Source organism: Lynx canadensis, chromosome C1, assembly GCF_007474595.2.
Source record: "Lynx canadensis isolate LIC74 chromosome C1, mLynCan4.pri.v2, whole genome shotgun sequence".
Taxonomy (NCBI): domain Eukaryota; kingdom Metazoa; phylum Chordata; class Mammalia; order Carnivora; family Felidae; genus Lynx; species Lynx canadensis.
The window spans coordinates 112858743-112880837 of NC_044310.1; the positions used below are offsets into that span (position 1 = coordinate 112858743).

The 22095-nt window shown below is 34.7% G+C and overlaps 1 protein-coding gene across 1 annotated transcript; it reads left to right on the top strand.

Annotated features, from left to right (window-relative positions):
• Positions 1-21564: 21564 nt before the first annotated feature.
• On the top strand, positions 21565-21807 carry LOC115522453 (40S ribosomal protein S27-like). Its single transcript, XM_030328338.1, has one exon. The coding sequence runs from the start codon at positions 21565-21567 to the stop codon at positions 21805-21807; it is 243 nt and encodes an 80-aa protein (XP_030184198.1).
• Positions 21808-22095: the final 288 nt, after the last annotated feature.

A 22095-nucleotide genomic window follows, 5' to 3' on the forward strand; every position in this document is an offset into this window, starting at 1 on the left:
CAAATCCCTAGACTCCACCTGAAGAGCTGCTTAGGATGCAGTGCCTAAACCTGCTTTTTAATAATCTCCCCATGTTGCAAAGTTTAGGAGGTCCCAACACACTTTACTATATTAGAATCTCAACATAACTTACTTTAACCAGATGACTAGCATTTATTGAACACTTTCACAATTCTGGACTATGATCTAAGAACCTTATAAATCTCTATCTGTTCATACTCAATCCCACACCTAAAATCTTTCTTCATAATAAACTCCCCTTTGCCTGAAAATCATTCCTCTCACCTTTAATTAATTAATTATTTGTTTTCTTATGTCTTAAGCTCTGTTTCACTTCTCACTCCCTCTGGAATGACTTTTCTATGTCAAATGTCAAACTACATTTTTCTTCGCCCTACTACACCAAAAGCACATCTCATTTACTTACACATTTTATTATTTTAACACATAAACACACTGTCATAGTTTGAATAATTTAGTGTGTGTGTGTGTGTGTGTGTGTGTATGAAGAAAATCAGCTTGAAAGGATTTGGCTACCCATCACGGGACTCCTGCAGAACTATATTTAAAAGACATAGATGAAGACAATTTGAGTGAACAGATTCTGTTGAAATAAACAAGGTATTTGTCTTATTGCCTATGAGAATCAGAAACCAGAGGCTGGGGGAACTATACTAATTTGTGTATCCATGAAGGTGTTATGCCTTGCACATCCAAATGAGTTTATCTACATTAGCATGTTCACCTTGGGACATTGCATCTATTATATAATACTGAAGGTTTAGGTCTTTTCTAAAACATAAATCAATTCCTATGAATCTTTTTCAAGGTGGAACTCAAACCCTTAATCATGACCTGGCCTCTGCATCCCTTTTGAATTATCTTATAAACCCAATCTCTTTTCCAGCCTCATAGAAATATTTACATTTTCTGGAATGTAGGATGGCTACGATGGTTACATTCCCATTTCTTGAAATACATGGTTCACTGTGCTTGTGTTACCTTTTCCCTATTGGGTGAGTTTCATCATAAAGAACTTCCTTTTACTCTTCTTTTAGGAGACACACCAGCACTCCTATTAGAAGCACAAGAATGGAAATCTATTTATTTCTTCTATTTAATTTATTTAATTCTTCATAATTTAAACACAAAATTGAAAAACCCATATCTATTTCTGGTAACAATACAAAATGGTACAGACATTTTAGAACACAGTTAGGGGGGTGCCTGGGTGGCTCAGATGGGTGAGTGTCCCACTCTCGATTTCAGCTCAGATCCAGGGTTGTGGGATCAAGCTTTGTGTTGGTCTCTGTGCTGAGCATGGAGCCTGATTGGGACTCTCTCTCTCTCTCTCTCTCTCTCTGAAAACAAGAAAAGAAAGAAAAAGAAAGGGAAAGAAAAGAAAACAAAAGAAAAGACAAGAAAAGAGAAAAGGAGAAATGAAATGAAATGAAACAAAACAAAACAAAAAGAAAAAAAAGAAACAGAAACAGAAAAGAGTTAGGTGGTTTCTTACAAAACTAAACATATTCTTACCATGTGTCCCAGAAAACACGTTTCTTGGTATTTACCCAAAAAAGTTTCAAACTATGTCCACACAAAGACCTCAACACAGATGTTTTTAAGCAGCTTTATTCATAATTGCCAATATTTGAAATAAAAAAGGCGTCCTTCAGTATATGCATACATAAATAAACTGTGATCCACACAGACAATGAAATATTATTCAGCACCAAAAGGAAGTAAGCTATTAAGACATGGAAAGATGTGGAGGACGTTAAATCCATATTACTAAATGAAAAAAAGCCAATCTGAAAAGGGTACATACTATGTAATTTCTAGATACATGATGTTCTAGAAAAGGAAAAATTGCATACAGTAACAAGATCAGTGGTTGCTAGAGGTTGAAAGTTGAAAAGGCAGAGCACAGAGGTGTTTTACGGCATTGAAAATACTCTGCATGATTATGGTGATAGATCTGGCCCTATACATTTATGCTAACCCATAGAATGTAAAAGCCCAAGAGAGGACCCTAATGTAATATATGGACTTTAGGTGATTATGTGTCAATGTAACTTCATTAATTGTAACAAATTGATCACTTTGATGGGAAATGCTGATAATGGGGGAGGCTTATACATGTATGGAGCAGGGGTTGTATAAGAAATATGTGTACCTTCCTCCTTAGAAAGAAATATCTGTATCATCCTCTGCAGTTCACTAAAGAAAATTCTTAAGAACAGAACAAAACAAAACAAAACAAAACCCTAGCTGAATTCAGCTCTGGGGATGACAGCATGAGGAGCTCTATGGACCCACTTCACAGAAAAACAAGTCCAACTGGTAAGAACTACTAAATAAAACAGTGAATTACAGTACCTAGGAATTGTCCAAAGTATATACAGCAAATAAATAAAAATTTATTTAAGAAATCTAGGTGTGCCTGAGTGGCTCAGTCTGTTAAGCATCCCACTCTTGATTTTGGCCCATAATTTCATGGTCATGGGATCAAGCACAGTGTCAGGCTCTATGTTGGGCATGGAGCTTGCTTAAGATCTCTCTCTCTCTCTCTCTCTCTCTCTCTCTCTTATTCTCTCCTCTCTGGTCCTTTCCTCACTAGTGTGCATGCACACTTTTTCTCTCTTTCTCTCAAAACAAAACCAAACAAAAACAAAAACAAACAAAAATATATTAAAATCTGCTAGGAACAGCAAAACTCTGGGGTATTTGATCCACAATATGCTCTCTCTTTCCTCCACCTTCCCAACCCAGCTCAGTCGGAGCCTCAGCCCTGACAAGTATAGTCAAGAAAACAGGATTCCCTTATGTTCGGTCCCCAGTCAAGGCTTACTAAATCTCACTGGAAGCTGGGAGAGGCAGCACAGAACAACAGCACTTCTCACCCCCTTCCAATTATAAGCTGAACAGACTAAATTTCTGGTCAATGTGGCCAAAAGTTCAAGGACTCCCTCCTTCCATCTAACCTGAATCCATCAGAGGGAGGCTATACCTCAGGTACAATAGGATGTGAATATTGGGACACTGAGTCCAGTCCCCCATCATCATAGGTTAGAAGTTCCACAATGAAAAAGGTAAGCCAAGTTCAGAGTTTACTGACAGGCTTAGATTAGTGACTAAAAGAGTCTTTCAAACAAAGATGTTTCGGGATCAACAAAAACTACAACTCATATTTAGCAGATCCACCCTTTAAGAAATACTAAAGAAAATTCTACAGGCTGAAACAAATAAATCCAGGGAGAAATCTGAATCCATACAGAAAAAAAAGCACCAGTAAAAGATATTTTGTAATTATAAAGACAGTACAAATGCATATTTTTATTCCTTCTAAACTTATTTTAAAAATTTTAATGTTTATTTTCGAAAGAGACAGAGAAACAGCATAAGAGGGGAGGGGCAGAGAGACATGGAGACAGAATCTGAAGCAGATCCCAGGCCCCCAGATGCCAGCACAGAACTTGACACAAGGCTCAAACCCAGGAACCGTGAGATCATGACCTGAGCTGAAGCCAGGCAGTTAACTGAGTCACCCAGGTGCCCGCTCCTTCCTAACTTAATTTAAAAAAAAATTGTACAATCCTCTATAATATGGCCAAATAATTTTTTAATAAGGTGTCAAGACCACTTAATAAGGAAAAGAAAGTCTTTTCAACAAACAGTGCAGGAAAAATTGAATATTCACATACAAAAATGAAGTCAGATTCCTACCTTACACCATATACACAAAATAACTCACAATGGGTCAAAGCCTAAATGCAACACTTAAAACTATAAAACTTTCAGAAGAAGAAAGAGTAAATGCCTTATGACCTTAGATGTGGAAGTGATTTGTTAGATATAACAGCAAAAGCACACATTAAAAAAGCAATAGATAACTTGGACTACCTCAAAACTAAAAACTTCTGTGCATAAAATGATACAATCAATAAAGTGAATGCCAGACTATGAAAAGGGAGAAAATATTTGAAAATCATCTGTCTGATAAGGGGTTACTATCCACAATATTTTAAAAACTCCCAAAACTCAACAACGAAATAACCAACAACCTAGTACAAAATGAACAAAGGGCTGGATGAAACATTTCTCCAACAAAGATACACAAATGGCCAAAAAGCAAAAAAAAAAAGATGCTTAAAATCACTAACCATTAGGATAATGCAAATCAAAACCATGAGATACCACCTTATTAGTACGGTTATTGCTCAAAACAAAGAACAAAATCTGGAATATAACGAATGTTGAGGAAGATGTGAAGAAAGTGGAATCTTTCCACACTTCTAGTGGGAATTAAAATGGTGCAGCCACTACAGAAAACAGTATGAAGTTTCCTCAAAAATTAAACATAGAATTATTATATGACCAGCAACTCTGCTTCTGGGTATATACCCAAATGATTTGAAAATAAGATCTAAAAGAGACGTTCATAGCAGCATTGTTCACAATACCTACACAGTGGAAGTAACTCAAGTGCTCATAAAAGATGAATGGATAAATAAAATGCATTATATAGACACAACGGAATATTTTTAAGCCTTAAAAAAGAATTTCTGACACATGACACAGCATAGATGAACCTTGAGAGCATTATACTAAGTAAAACAATTCAATTACAAAAATTAAATGCAATATGATTCCAAGTATATGAGCTACCAAAACTATTCAAATTCGTAGAGACAGAAGGTAGAATGGTGGTTGCCAGGGCCTGAGGGAGATTGGAATGGAGAGCTGTTTAATGATACAGACTTTAAGATTCAAAAGATGAAAAGAGCTCTTGGGGCGCCTGGGTGGCTCAGTCAGTTAAGCATCTGATTTCCACTCAGGTCATGATCTCCTGGTTGGTGAGCTCAAGCTCTGCTTGGAGTGAATCCCGTTTCACTCTTTATCTCTCTTTCCTCTCTCTTTCTCTCCCTTTGCCCATCACTCACTTGTGCCCTCTCTCAAAAAAGAAGAAAGAAAGAAAGAAAGAAAGAAAGAAAGAAAGAAAGAAAGAAAGAGTGAGTTCTGGAAATTGACTGCACAAATGTGTGAATGAATAGCACTACTGAATAGCACACTTAGAAATGTTTGAGATGATACATTTTATGTTATGAAGTCTTTATTATAATTAAATTTTTTTTTTAAAATTATAAAAAAAGATACATATAATTGTATCATCAGGTCTATGCCATATACATTTGACAAAAACAGCACAAAGGAGATAGATGGAGCACAGTTGCATTGGAATGAAAAGATCATAGCATTTCTCAAGTTGAATCCATAGAAACAGATGAAGAAATCCAGAGGAGATAAATAAGAAGTAAATAAAATGAACTATAAAAATATATACTTCCTCTCACTCCTTTCCTCATCTTCTTAATGGCTATAAAATTATGTACTGTAATAATTAAAACAATGTATTGCCATATTTGTATGATATATATGTGTAATATGTATAGCAATATTAACACAAAAAGTGGGGGGGGGATAGAGATACTTTCTCTATCTCACTGCAATTAATTTAATATAAATGTGAACTTGATGCTGGTAAATTCAGACATGGTAAAACCTAGAGCAACCTCTAATTTTTATATTTATATGTAAAATATATAATATATGTAATATATGATGTAATATATTGCATAATTACATGCATTACTATATATGATATATTATAATTATTTTATATTTTGCAATGGTATATTTATATGTGACATATAAAATATATAATTATATACATTATATATGATATAACTATTATCATTATGTATTATATATAGATACTTGGTATATAATTATATTAATATTGATTAATGTTAATTTGATATGATCAAATTAATATTGCTATGATACTATCTGTCAATATTAACATTAAATGTAACTGTAATAAACAGTCAGAGATTGACAGAATAGATTTTTTTAATGTTATCAATAGAATACACACTTCATATGCAAAGATACCAGTAGGTTGATAATAGAAAGCTAGAAGGAGATACAACTTGCAAACATCAATCATAAGAAACCTGGAGTGACTACAAATACCAGACAAAATACACTACGAAACAAAACAAAATGTTAGTAGCTATAAAGACAGATTTTTTAATGATGTAGGTACCAATGAAACCTGGAAGTTACAACAAAACTGTACCTAACAGATATAAGGAACACTCCACCCAGCAAGGGCAGATTGTGCAATCCTCTTGAGTGCAAATGGAGAATTCTCCAACTTATTCCAGACACTAGCCATAAATCAAGACTCAGTAAATTTAAAAAGAATGGAACTATATAAAATATGTTTTCTGATGAAAATAGTGTGACATTACATATTAATAGTAAAAAAAAAAATTGGAAGTTCACAAATACGTGGAAATTATGCAACAATGCTAAATAATCATTACAACAACAACAAAATCCCAAAAAGTTACTTTGAGATAAAGGAAAGTGAAGATATAACACCAGCATGTATGGTAAAAGGCTCAAACAGTGCTGGACGTAAATTTATACCAAGAAAATGCCACAACTGAACAAGTGGGAAGATTTCAAATCAACCACCATAGCTTCCATCTTCTAACCCTTGAAAAACAAGGACAAAATACACTCAAAGTAAACAGAGGGAAGGTAAAAATAAATATTATAGCTGAAATTCATGAAACAGAAAGTAGGAAAACACAACAAAGGAAAATATGATTCCTCAAAAAGACTAACAAAATTGACAAATACTTAACCTGCACTGACTGAGAAAAAAAGAGACTCAAATTACTAAAATCAGAAAGGGAAGAAGGACATTACTACTAACTCTGTAGAAATAAGTCTATATGTGAACATATTAGGATAACTTAGATAAAGTTGGCAAACTGATTCAATAATAAATGGAACATCTTCAAATAATAAAGAGATTAAATTTGTAGTCTAATAACTTTCCTCAAAGAAAAACCCAGAATCAGAGGGCTTCACTGATGAATTTTATTAAATGTTTCAAAAAGAAAAAAACAAATTCTTCACAAATTTATCAAAAAATGAAGAGAAGGAACTACTTTCCAATTCATTCTATGAGGTAATTATTATTCTAATACCAAAGCCAGACAAAGACATTTTAAGTAAAGAAAATTACCAACCAATTCATCTCACAAATATGAATGAAGAAGTTCTTCAGCATAATACTGAGAAATGAATCAAAATCATAATGTTAAGAAATTAATATAAAAAACTCATACACAATGACTAAGTGGGATTTCTTTCAGGAAGGCAAATTGGCCCACTTTTTGAAAAATGAATTAATGGAATTCACATATCTATAAAATAAAAACAAAATCATATTATAATTATCTTAAGGAATGCAGAAAAAGGGTGTGACAAAATTCATTAACATTTCATAATAAACACACTCAGGAAACCAGGAATAGGTAGGAACTTCTTCAAGGATATTTTTGGAAAAAAAAAAACAGTTAACATCTTACTTAATAGTAAAAGACTGGATGTGTTCTCCCTAAGATCAGGAAAAATACAAATATGTCTGCTCTTGCTACTTCTAATAAATATTGTAGTAAAGGTTCTAGTCAAACAAATTAAGCAAGAAAATGAAATATAAACCATCCAGACTGAAAAGATCAAAGTAAAACTATCCCTTTTTGCAAGTGGCATGATACATATTTAATTTTAGGGAATCCACTAAGACACTATTAGAACTAATAAAGGAGTTCTCAATGCTGTGTTCAGGATCAAAAATTAATGTATGAACATCAATTATATTTCCATACAATAGCAATAAGAAAGCCAAAAATAAAACTAAGAAAACAACACCATTAAAATGATACCAAAACCAATGAAATAATTAAGAATATACTTAATAAAAGGGGCACCTGGTTGGCTCAGTCAGTTAAGGGTCTGACTCTTGATTTTGGTTTAGGTCATGATCTCCCGGTTCATGAGATCTCTCTCCCTCTGTCTCTGCCACTCCCATACTTATGATTTCTCTTGCTCTCTGTCTCCAAATAAATAAACTTAAGGAAAAAAAGAATATACTTAACTAAAGAAATACAAAAATTTTATTCTGAAAACTACAGATCATTGCTGAAAGAAATTAAAGATATAAACAAATGAAAATATCTTGTATTCATGGGTTAGAATATTCCATATTGTCGATATGGAATACAGCCTCAGTTGATATAAATTTTAGCATAATTACTGCAAAAATACTAGTAAATTTCTTGCATACATTTACAAGGTGATCCTAAAGTTTATATGGAAATTCAGAATGAGTAAGACAATCTTGAAAAAGAATAAGTTGAAAGACAGACTTCCAAATTCAAAAACTCACTGCAAAACCACACCAAGTAAAACAATGTAGCACTGTTATTAGAAGGCAGGTAGATCAATGGAATAAAAGTCCAGAAATAAATCATCTCATTTATTGCCGATTGTGTTTTGAGAAGGGTGCCAAGACAATTACATAGTCCTTTCCACAATTTGTGCTGGGACAACTGGATAGCCACAAGCAAACAAACAGTTGGACTCCTATTTCGTATCATAAAAACTTAACTAAGAACAAAGACATAAATATGTGATTTAAAACTATAAAACTCTTACAAGAAAGTGTGGTGCAACTCTTTGTGACTTTGATGTAGGCAAAGTTTTTTAGATATGACACCAAAATACAAGATTTAAAATAAGATAAAAAATAAAAGATCAACTGGGCATTACCAAATTTAAAATATTTTGTGTTCTTTGGGCACCTGGGTGGCCAAAAAACATCATCCGACTTCAGGTCAGGTCATGATCTTCCAGTTTGTGGGTTCAAGCCTTGCATTGGGCTCTCTGCTGTCAGCACAGATCCTCTGCCCCCCTCTCTCCTTGCCCCTCCCCCATTGGTTGTCTCTATACATAAATAAATAACTTTTAAATAATTTAAAAGTTTTGTGTTCTTAAAAGACACAATCAAGACAAGTACAAGATAAACCAAAGAATGTAAGAACATTTCTTAAAAATCTTATATCTGACCAGGCTTATATCTAGAATATATAAAGAGCTATCACAATTCAGTAATAAAAAAAATTCAATTTTTAAGATGCACCATGTGAGAAGCTATGAAAATGGCAATAAGGCCATGAAATGATGCTCAACATCGTTAGTCATCAGGGAATTGCAGATCAAAACTATGAGATACCTCTTCCTTCCTGCTAGCATGGATATAATCAAAATGACAGAAAACAAATGTTGGCAAGGTGGTGGAAAAATTGGATTCCTCAGATACTGTTGGTAGAAATGTAAAATGGTGCAACCACTTTGGAAAATAATCTGGCAGTTCTTCAGATGCTCAACATAGAATTACCATGTTGTCCAACAATTTCCCCCCTAGGTATACACTCAAGGAAATTGAAACGTGTATACACAAAATTTTGTATGCAAGTGTTCATAGAAACATTAGTCATAATAGCAAAAAAACTGGAACAAACCCAAATATACATTTTCTGATAAATGGTTAGGTAAAACCAACATTTCCTTGATATGGAATATTATTTAATAATAAAAAATGGGTATCTGTTTCATACTGTGACACGGATGAACCTGAAAAACATTATGCTGAATCAAAGGAACTAGTCACAAAGTACCACATATTATATGATTCAATTTATATGAAATGTTCAGAATTGGCAAATTTAAAGATACTAGAAGAAAATTAGGGATTGTTTAGGCTTGAATGAAATAGAGGTATTGAGATAATGGCTCAGAAGGGTTTGATAGAAAAATAAAACTGGCAGGTAAAGCAATATTTAAGGGAAAATATGTCTCCAATTGTTTATATTAGAAAAGAAGAAAAGTTAAAAAGAGAAAGAATCCCAAGCAAGCTCCATGTTGTCAGTGGGGAGATCATAACCTGAGCAGAAATCAAGAGCCAGATGCTTAACTGCTTAATCTACCGAGCCACCCAGGCTCCCCTCTGCTCAGTGATTTTTTTGTTTTTTTGCATGTGGCTTTCTACTACAAATTACCTTCTGTTCATAAGAAGAGTCTTTTATTTCTACTTGCCCATAGTATTTCCTAGCAGGAAAAATAAATAAATAGATGGTGATTTGCAAATGTGACATATTCACAGAAGTCCCAGCCCCTGATCCAAATACGACTTGTTCATGTCTCCTCACCCAGCACCAGCTAATATTTGTTTAATTGGTTTTTGGGGTTCTTTTTTAACTGGGTATAGGTGGTAAGTGGAGAGACAGTTAGGTATTCATCAGCATGAAGTAAGGGAAGAATTAATATTGGGTAGAGCACCAGGAAAATGAGCCTATGACATCAATGATTTGAAAATCATTATTTGAAACCATAGTGGGAATAATTCTTATCAGTTTAATGTATCCGAATGCATGTTTGGATGTTTTAATAGCATGTTTCACAGAAAGGGGAGAAACTTAGAGGATCCCTCTCTACCCCAACCCTGTGTCTCCTCAGAAGCCACCACATTTTACCATTTCTGATCTTTAACTCAAGGTCACTGGTATAATTCTACAAAACATATACAATTATTTTTTTAATTCATCAAACTGATATAATACTTCTGGATATATAATAAAAGAATGGATATTTAGTTCATTTATGTTGCCCTTCAACACCACCTTTCCCAGTATTGAGTTTTAGTATCATTTTAAATTTCTGCAATTACAGTAAATTTAAAGCATATACTGAAACATTTCTTTCAGATATTTTAGATCTTTGAGGTGTATCTTTTGATCACTACTTGCCAATGCAATAGGAATATAAACACTTTATTATATTTTTCTCCTCCGCTACATCTTTCTAAATTCTGTCAACTATGTCTTTAGAGTGAAACTTTCAGTCTATTCTGTGACCATAGTTAACTCTTGTCTTCTCCCTCTGTAGACTGATATAGTTAGTTTTATGGTCAGATTGTCCATTTCTTGTACAGTTCAGGAGTTTTTCTAAAGTTTCTTCTATTTTTTTAATCAAATTTTGTTAGAGAGAAAGTATGTCACTGTTACTGTATCATTACAGATGATCTAGCTTCTTATATATCTGAATTCCACTTAGTTCATTCTTATTGGAGATTTTCTCATCACTCAGTGATCTCCTGATCTCCTGTGGACCTTCTGTTTTCTAAGCCCACCGATTAGTTTTCATTCTGCCCTCTCTCCGGATGGATTTTTGGATAAGTTCTACCCTTCATTTTCCATGAAAGTCTATCTTTTTCTCGGTTTTGGCACTATTTTGTTGACTTTTGTTTTGTCTTAAATTTCTTTAGAAAATGTGCATAAAAATACACTTTGTGAATACTTTCAAGTCTGAATATGACTATATTTTTGCCTTACCAAAGTTAACTAATATTTTATCATGGTATTGGGATAGTACATTCAAAATATTTCCCTCAAGAATGTTGAAGGCTATTTTATTTCTGGCATTCAAGATCGTTAAGGAAGAATTTAACATCAATTGTTAATACTTTCTTCCTTCCTCCCTCCCTTCTTTCCCTCTCCCCTTTACCTTCTCTCTGTCTCTTTCTCTTTCTTTCTTACTTCTGATTTCTCTGAACATTTGCAGAATCTTCTGTTTAATCTTCGTGTAGGTAGAAGTTCTTTTATAATTATCCTATTTGGTACTTACTGAGATTTCTCCATAAGAAGCCTCATGTTTCTTTCCATCGCTGGGAAATGTTTGCTTGATATTTTCTTCTTCTTCTTCTCTTCTTTTCTTTTATTTTTGGGACATTTATGGAACTTTCTGTAGAAGGATGTTAAGAGCTAGATTATTTACTTATATTTTAATTGTTCCAAAATTCCTGTCATTTTTACCTTTTTTTTAACTTCATAGTTTTCCCCCAACTTTATCTACAAGTAATTGATCTTCCCACATAATGTATACTCATCCAGACTCCTTTCTTTAAATTTTCTGATTGTTCTCATTCAGTAGAAGCAAACATTTTTCAAAGCCCTCTGAAATATCAGTGAAGTTATTCATGTGTGTGGGTGTTTGTGGTTTCTTTGTTTATGCTCATTCAGTTGTCTCTGCTTCCTTGAGAATCAATTATTCTCCCTTACTTTTTGTTATCTTTGGATTATTTTCATGTTCCATGGTGATACTTGGTTGTTGTGAAAGAAGTTTTGGGTAAGAACTTCTATTTAATAACTTATCTTCTTCACTGTTGAGTCCATTGTCTTTGAATTGCCTTCATAGCTTTAGGTTACTTTTCATTATGGCCCCACTCTTGCTTCCTCTGAAAGCAACTCTGATTCCCACCAGGTGATAAATTGGGTTGGAACTTTCCTCACTATGTCACCCGTTAGTGTGTTTCCAATTACTTTTAACATTTTAATATCATAAAGTATCTAATTCACTGAAGAGCCCTATATATATCTACATTAGTTGCTTATTGCTGCTACAGTAAATTTAGTGAACAAACTTAGTGAATTACACACACAGCAAACTTAGTGAATTACATACACAAATCCATTATCTTATAATTTTAAAAATCAGGAATCTGAAATGGCTTTCAGAGGGCTAAAGTTGAGGTGTTGGCAGAACCATGTTCTTCCTGAAGGTTCTAGAGGACAGTCCACATTTTCGTCTCTTGAAGCCTTTCCAGGCTGTGTGCACTGCTTGGCTCACGGTCCCTTCACCTTCAAACCCAGAATCACAGCATCTTCAACTTTCTCTCTGACCACTGTTTCCATCATTATGTTGTCATCCCTGTCTGACATGGTTGCCTCCTTCTAAGGACTCGTGATTCCACTGGGTCCACATTAGTAATTCAGGACAGTCTCCCCATCTCAATGTCCTTACGTTAATCACGTCGGCAAAGTCACTTCTGCTGTTTAGGGTAACATATCCACAGGTTCCAAGGATTAGAATGTGAGCATCATTGATTTGGGGTAGAGGGTGTCATTAATCAATTGACCACACAGCCTATGCTGTCACAGATAATTCTTTTTTTGTATGGTTCTTTATCATAATGGGATCCTGAAACACAAGTAAAGATTGTATTTTCATGCTGCCAACTTGAATGAGGAAATGTAATCAGTTCCTTCAGACCAATGGCTATGACTTATGCATCCTCAGATGTTAGCATGTTACCTGTTATGATGCAGGTTCAGAGCAATTATGAATAAAATGAATTATATTGTTAATTTTATGATATATAAATATAGTCTCCATCTTATATGGCACAGTCAATAATTAGAAAATAAATTTTATCGTTTATGACATATTTATGTATATGTCTGTATGTGTGTTGTTCGCAGATACCTGGGACTTTTAAAAGTTGTGGCTGAGCTTCTTCTTATATGCCTCACATCCTGGATCATGCACCTTGCACATAATAGGTGTTCAGAAAATATCAAGTCTTTGTGAGCAAACTGTCATGCCGTGTTAATGGATGTTCCATCTGTGGGAGGAGCCAAGCCTGGCAAGCATCCACACGATAATGATTATGATCCATATTGAGCAGTAAATTCTGGTTTAATTTGTTAAACTGTGTAGTACTATCTTCATAATAGGCTATTTACATGCACAATTTTAGTGAATGTTCATAGCGAACCTATTGGTAATTATCATTATCCTTCTCTTCATAAAAAGGGAACTGGAATATAGAGATTTTTCACCAACTTTTTCAAGTTCTACAACTAGGATTTAGTTGTACTGGCATTTCAGGCCCCAGTTTACAGGTCAAAGCCCATGCTTTTTCTACCACACTACATTGATGTTCCTTTGTTAATTTTGAAGCATTGATGTGGAGAGGCCTCACTCAGGCATATGCTTTGTGTTGCATTTTCAGGGAGGTATAATTAATACCAAAGTGTTTTCAGTAGTCTGGTGTTTGCAAGGGGCACTTGTCTCAAAGACTGATCTTCTCTGCTGTGAGACTCCAGAGGGGTTACAAGTGCAGGAATAGAAAGGTCTGCCTTGCCTGTGTTTGCTTTATGGTACCAGGCCAATGAGACTCCATAAATCTGTTCTTGCCTTTGTTCTTATTGAGTTTGCTCTGCCCTATGCACAGACATTCAGGTAGCAATCTCCATCCATCAGAGCTGTCATGCGACTTACCTCTGTGCTTCTTGTGTTTGCTAATGTTATCAGCAGATGTTTTAGCCTCCTATCTGCAAAATTATTCATTCAAAAAAATTACTGATTGACTGAAATGGGCCAGGCCTTGTGCCAGCATGCCATATTGGAAGGGATAGGAAAAGAGAAATGCAATGAAATTTGGCATTCAATGATGGAAATATATTTAGTGTAGGAACAAATAAATAGTAATTTATCTCTGAATGGAGATAGTATACATCAATAAGGGTGAAGCCAAGATGACTTTTGAGCAGTGAAGAAAAGCAGTGGGATAGAAAGATGAGACGGGAGTAACTTGGTGTGAGATCCTATTGAGGGGTGTGGCTTCACACAGCCGCCTGCATGCATGTAGATTGTCTTCTAGCGGGAGAATACAGACAAGTATCTGAGTGTGTGTGTATGTGTGTCTGCATGTGTGTGTGTGTGAGTGTGTGCACATGCATGTCCAATGTGTATGTATGTGTGTGCATAGTGGTACCATTTAGTAAAGTGCTGAAGACGAGAGTAGACCAACTTAGGGTAAACATTAAAAGTGGTTTTGAAATGTTAAGTTGGAGATGATCATTGGAGATAACCAATAGAATTGCTGAGTAGGTAAGAGATTAACATCTTAGCATTTGGGGTATAATTGGTGAAGGGAGATATATGGCTGGGATAATGGGCATGTAGATGATATTTGAGACTATCGGACTTGAGTGAGAGCAAAAACATGGCAGACAAGACTGAACTTTGAAGGAGGAGATCTAACACAGCCTGAGCAGGACAGATAATAGGAGTAGAAGAAACCAAAAGAGGGTCAGTTTGTAGGATCCAAATTAAGTTTATACTTCAAGAAGAAGAAAGAAAAAATAAATGAATTAACTAAAAAGAATGAAAAAAATAATAATAAAGAGCCATCACTGTGTCAAGATTGTGTTGTGGACTAAAAAACAAACATGCAATGTGATAATGTGGAGATCAAAAGCACAAAGTATAAGGAATGCCTGAGTGGCTCAGTTGGTTAAGCATAGGACTTGATATTGGCTCAAGTCATGATCTCGTGGCTCCTGAGATCCAGTCCTGCTCTGGGCTCCATGCTGAAGGCGTGGAGCCTGCTTGATATTCTTGCTCTCTTTCTGCCCCTCCCCCCACTCATGCACGTGTGCCTGCACTCTCTTCTTCTCAAAAATAAATAAATAAACATTTTACAAAGTGCCCAATGTCATTTAAAGGAATGAAAAAACAGTATTTGCTGTTTTTTTTTAAATATTTGTAGCCCCACCCCCTCCAGTCCAGCCTATACATCACCTGTTGTCTATTTTGCTCTGTGCCTGTAAAGATAGATCTCCAGCTGCCTCACCAGGTTGCCTTGCCCTCTCTGGCTTGGGAGTCTGGAATATTTTATTTAAACTGTAAAGTAGTTGATGATGCATGAGAAGAAATCATAAACACCAGATAACCTGAAATGCAGGCTCCTACTGTAACATGGCAGCCATGGGCAATAGCTGGCGGTGGCCGTGTCTTGGAAACAGGACAGTGCTGCCCATTTGCCCACAGTCCCGAATGACCACCCACATACAACTAGGCACATATTCATGGATTCTTTAAACCACGTATACTGGATTCTGGGTCCCTCTGGGCATATAGAATTTAACTGCTGCCATCTGATCACCAATGAAAAACTTGTGTCAAAATGTTTGCATCATAGCAATATGTCCTAGTATATAGAGAAAATATCTGTTATCCACGCTAGTACTTCCTTGCACCAGATTAACTGTGGGGACTCTTAAACCCTTTCTTTTGGGTGCCCTAGTCTATCAGCGCTGGTACAACTCCAAGCACTGCAATGAGACATCGCTGCCCCAATAGCACAGAAATGGCTGAAGTGGCAGCAGGTCATTTCCATATTACACTGAACTTTCTTTCCTTGGTTCTGTTTCCTGGAACTCTGCAAACCTTACACTTTTCAGTGGCTGTTCCCCTGTGAAGTGCAGGGCAATGAGGGTTCCAACCAGGGTCACCTTTCTGCTTGCCCATACCTTGGCAGAATCAACCAAAGGAGATAATACCAGGAAGACTGAAAGAGAGCAGAGGATTGGTAAATATGATCTTATTCAAACAAACCACATAACCTAAGAGAACAATTTGTGGATCCAACAGTAGATATTGCAACTGAATATCACTTTGCCACAGCAGAATTGTTGCTACTGCTATCAGTACACAGCAGGTGGTTGGAAGTTGGCAACTTTTATGAAAGTCATTTATATTACAGTGCATTTCATGTAAACAGTGACAATAGAAAGCTAAAATATTCCAGGAATAAGATGCAAATATTACAAATGAGTTTGCTTCAATCAAAATTTGGGCAGTTGTGCCTTAATTAAAATAAACAATAACTTTAAGAAGCCATCCACACATTTGATACATTTAATGGCTCTGAGTGCTGCTGGCAAATTATTCACCACGGTTACCCCATAGAGATTCCTGTTGACTTTGGTAAATCTGCTGTTTGGAGGCTACAATATTATTCCACTTATTTTAGGTTCCCATTTGGTTCAGTGCTTTTGAGTTTTGGAAGACTAACTAACTAACTATATATGTATGTATATATGTATGTATGTATACATACATACATACATATATGTATGTATTTGTATTTGTATATGTATTTTGGAAGACTAACTAACTATGTATGTATGTATGTATACATACATACATATATACATACATACATACATATATACATATAATTTCTTTCTGTATAGTTTCAATGACACCCACAGTATTACCATAGCACTAGTCCTGGGAATATTGGAATATCCAAGGGCTTTTTCTGTTCATCCCTGGAAACCCTCAATTTTTAATGATCGCATAGCTGTAGAGGCTAGACTCTTCCTGAAGATTTTTTTAAGTAAAATCTGTTATTAAATTAAAACCTAGAAGCAGATAAGGTTCTAGTAGTTTGGGTTCTCTAGGTTATTTTTATTCCAGTTAGTATTTAGTGAACTAATCCAGATCAAATGAAATTCAAAACAACTAAATAATGGTAGCTATATCAACTGCACTGTTACATCAAGTGACAGAAGAAAGTACGAAATACGTTACCTGCATCAAGCTGCATACAATCCTAAAAACACAGATATATATATATATATATATATATGATGCTATTTTATATTTGTAAGTTCCCACAAAGTTTCCTTGAAACAATTGATTTTGTTTGTTAGAGTGACGATGGATAAATTAGATATTTGGTATAAGATTTAAACACACTTAAAAATTAGGTATTTTTTATTTATTTTGAGAGAGAGAGAGAGAGGGAGGGAGACAGAGAACATGAGCGTGGGAGAAGCAAAGAGAGAGGAAGAGAGAAAATCCCAAGCAGTTTCCACGCTGTCAGCAAGGGCTCGACTTAGGGCTCTATCTAAGGAACTGTGAGATCATGAACTGAGCCAAAATGAAGAGTCTATGCTTAACCGACTGAGCCATACCCCGATGCCTCAAAAATGAGATATTTTTAAAACCAGAAAATGAGGCTGTGGAAGTTTGTTACTTTTTAAAGACTTTATATAATTTAAAGATTACTTGGGATACAAGCAAGGTATTCCTCTTTCTCTCCCTCTACTCTCCCTCCCTCTCTCTCTTTTCTCTGCCTCCCTCCTTCCTTCCCTTCCTCCCTTCCTTCCTTCCTTCCTTCCTTCCTTCTTTACTTCCTTCATTTATATATAAAAAATAAAATTTACCCTCATATCATTTTAAGAATTCACTGGTATTGGGGTGTCTCAGTAGCTCAATCTGTTAAGCATTTGACTCTTGACTTAAGCTCAGGTCATGATCTCATGGCTCCTGAGATCAAATCCTGCTTTGGGCTCTGCACTAACAGTGTGGAGCCTACTTAGGATTCTCTCTCTCTCTCTCTCTCTCTCTCTCTCTGTCTCTCTCTCAAAAGAAATGAATAAACTTAAAAAATAAAATAAAGTCTTTCTCAAAATATCCTATTTAAAAAAAATAATTCACTGGCATTAAGTGCATTTACAATGCTATACGCTTATCACCACTATCTATTTTCAGAAAATTTTCATTGTTCCAAGTAGAAACACTATATCCATTAAACCCACACTCTCCATTTCTTTCATCTCCGGCAGTAACCCTTTCACATTTTGTCTCTGGAAATGCTGCTGCTCTAGGTACCTCATACACGTGCAAGCATACAGAATGTCTTTTTTTTTTTTTTCCATCTTTTTGTGACTGGCTTATTTTACTTAACACAATGTCTTCAAAATTCATCTATATTGTAGCATGTGTCAAAGTTCCCATCATTTTAAGGCAGAATAACATTCCATTGTAAGTATATACCTTGTTTTGTGTTTCTATTTACCTGATGATGTCATTTAAGCTGGTTCCACATTGTGGCTGTTGTGAATAGTCCTGCTACAGACATGAACGTACAAATATCTCTTTGACACTTGCTCTCAAATCTTATGGGTATATGCCCAGAAGTTGAATTGCTAAATCACGTGGTGATTCTATTTTAAATATTTGGAGGAACCACCGCATTGTTTTTCGTGATGGCTGCACTGTTATTTTTTTCCAAAACAACAGTACACAGGAGTTCCAGTTTCTCCACATCCTGCTAACATTTCTGTTCTTTCTTCTTTTCTTTCTTGAGAACAGCCATTCTAATAGGTGTAAGGTGCTATCTGACTATAGTTTTGATTTATATTTTCCTAATAATTAATGATGTTGAGCATATTTTCATTTGATTTTTTGGTCATTTGTATGTATTTTTGTTGAAAAGTCTATCCAAATACCCTATCTAAAAAATAGCCCCCCTTTTTTTTTACTTGGTTTGTTTGTTTTTTGTTGATAAAGCAGAGGAATTCTTTATATATTCTAGATACGAATCCCTTATTATATATATGATTTGCAAATATTTTTCAAATTTCATGGGTTGTTTTTAATTATGTTGATTGTGTGCTTTGATGCACAGAAGTTTTAGATGTTATGTCATTCAGTTCATCTATTTTCATTTTTCTGGTGCTTAGTGGCATATCCAGTAAATCATTCCCACATCCAATATCATGAAGCTTTTCCCCTGCGATTTTTTCTGAGTTTATAGTTTCAGGTGTTACACTTAGGTCTTTGATCCATTTTGGATTCATATTTGCATATGGTGTAAAAGAAAGGTCTAACTTCATTTATTTTGCATGTGGACATCAAGTTTCCCAACACCATTTTTTTTGTCCTCTCTCAATGAAAGGTTTTGGCACCATTGTTGAAAATCATTTGACCATGTGAAGATTTATTTCTGATTATATTCTACTTCGCTGGTCTCATCTACCTCACCTGTCTCCAAGCCAATACCACACTATTTTTATTACTGTAGCTTTGTAATAAGTTCTGAAGTTAAAAAAAGTGAGATCTCCAACTTTGTTTCTCTTTTTCAAGATAGTTTGGCTATTCAGTGTCCCTTGTTGGATGAAATGGATTTTTCCACATCTGGGGAAAAACATCTTGGAATTTCAATAGGGATTGTATTGAAAACATCATAGGGATTTTGATATGGATTGTATTTGACAGAGATTGTATTGGATACTAGTGCCATCATACCGCTATTAAGTTTTCCATTCCATATACATGGGATGTTTTTCCATTAATTTGCATCTTCTTTGATTTATTCCAACAACATGTTTTTAGTTTTCTGCATATAACTTTTCATCTCCTTGGTTAAGTTTATTTCTAAGTATTTAATGCTTTGTGGATCTATATTAAATGTAATTGTTTCCTTAATTAGTTTTCAAGTGGCACATTGTTATTATACAGAAATATGACTAGTCTTTGTGTACTGATTTTATATCTTCAAGCTTGACTGCACTTTTTATTACATCTGACATTATTTTGTGCACTAATTAGTGTTTTATACATATAAGATCATGCCATTTGTGAAAGGAGACAATTTTACTTCTTTTCCAACATGGATTCATTTTTACTTTTTTTTTCCTTGCCTTTTTTTCTAGCTAGGACTCTCTAGCTAGAAAATGTTGACTCAAAATTGTGAAAGTGAGTATCTTTGTCTTATTTTGCTAAGAGAGGAAAAATTATCAGTTTTGCATCGAGTCTGAGATGAGTTGTGAACTTTTAATATATGACCATTAAAACATTCTGGTGTCTTTATATATATATACATATATATAGATATGTAGATATATAGATATAGATATAGATATATATAACTGTTCATTTTACTGCTTTCTTCATGAAAGATTATTGAATTTTTTTCAGATGCTTTTATTACATCAGTGAGATAATCACATGTGATTTTATTCTTCATTTTGTTAATGTAATTTTTGCATCGATTGATTTTCATATGTTGAACCATCCTTGCATTACGAGAATGAATCACATTAGGTTGTGGTATACGGCCCTTTTAAGTTCTATTAGATTATCTTTACTAGTATTTACTTCAGGATTTTTACATCAATATGCATCAGAGATAATGGTCTATAGTTCTACTTTCTAATAGTGTTTTGTCCTGCTTTAGTATCAGGCAAATGCTGACCTCATAGAGTTAGTTTAGAAGTGTTCCCTCTTCCTCATTTTTTTTTTTTGCAAGAATTTGAAGAATATTGCTGTTTATTTTCTTTTTAATGTTTGGTAGAATTTACCAGTAATGACTGCTGGTTTTCAGCTTTTTATTATTTGGGGGTTTTGCTTACTGATTCAATTCCTTACTAGTTTTAGGTGTGTCATACTTTCTATTTCTTCAGGATTCAGTCTTGATAGGTTGCACTTTGCCCAGAATGTATCCGTTTAATTTAGATTTTCTAATTTTTCAGTATACAGTTGTTCATAGTATTCTGACAATTTTTTAATTTATTTAAATCTTCTCTGTTTCTTTTTTAGTGCAGCTGATGGGTTATTAATTTTGTCAATCTTTCTGAAAAACTAACTCTTAGTTTTATTTATATTTCTAATCTCTATTCTGGTTATCTCTGCTATCAGTATTTTGTATTCTTTTTGCTAATCTCAGATATAGTACATTCTTATTTTCTAGTTTCTTAAGATAAACATTTAGGTTGTTGGTTTCAATATCTTTGTTCTTTTTTAATACAAGCACTCATAGCTATACATGCCCCTTATCAGAACTGATTTTCATTGCATCCCATAAATTTTATTACATTGAGCTTTCATATTCATTTTTCTCATTTTCTAAATTCCTTATGATGTCTTCTCGGAACCATTGTTTAAGGGTATATTGTTTAATTTCCGAATCTGTTCAGACCTTCAGTTTTTCCTTCTGCTATCAATTTTTAATTTAATTCCATTTTGATTAGAAAGATACTTGGTTTTATTTCAAAGTTTGTAAATTATTAAGAATTGTTTTGCGACTACACGTATGGTCTATCATACAGGATATTCCATGTTATTTGAGAAAACTGTTTAATCCACTGCCATCACATGCAGTGTTCTCTAAATGTCTTTTATGTCCAGGACTTCTGGCAGTGATGACCTCCCCACAAGAACATGTCGCTTGTGAAGTACCTCCTCCACCCATCCCCAGAGGACGAGAAGAGGAAACATAAGAAGAAACGCCTGGTGTGGAACCCTAACCCTTACTTCATGGACATGAAATGCAAAATCATCACCGTCTTTAGCCAGGCACACATGGTAGCTTTGTGTGTGGGCTGTTCCACTGTCCTTTGCCAGCCTACAGGAGGAAAAGGAAGGCTGAGAGAAGGATGGTCCTTCAGATGGAAGCAGCACTAAAAGTGCCCTAAGTCAAAATGGGTGGGAAGCTATCCCAATAAACAGATTTTGGACACACAGAAAAATGTCTTTTGGGTCCAGCTTATTCATAATGTCATTGATGTCCTCCCTATCTTTTTCGAACTCCTGTGGTTGTTCTTTCCATTATTTAAAGCAGGATTAGGAGTCTTCCACCATTATTGTAGAACTTCCTGTTTCCACTTAAACGTGTGCCAATGTTCGTCTCAGATATATAGGAGCTCTGGTGTTTGATGCACATGTGTTTGCAATTGTTGTGTCTTTTGAAGT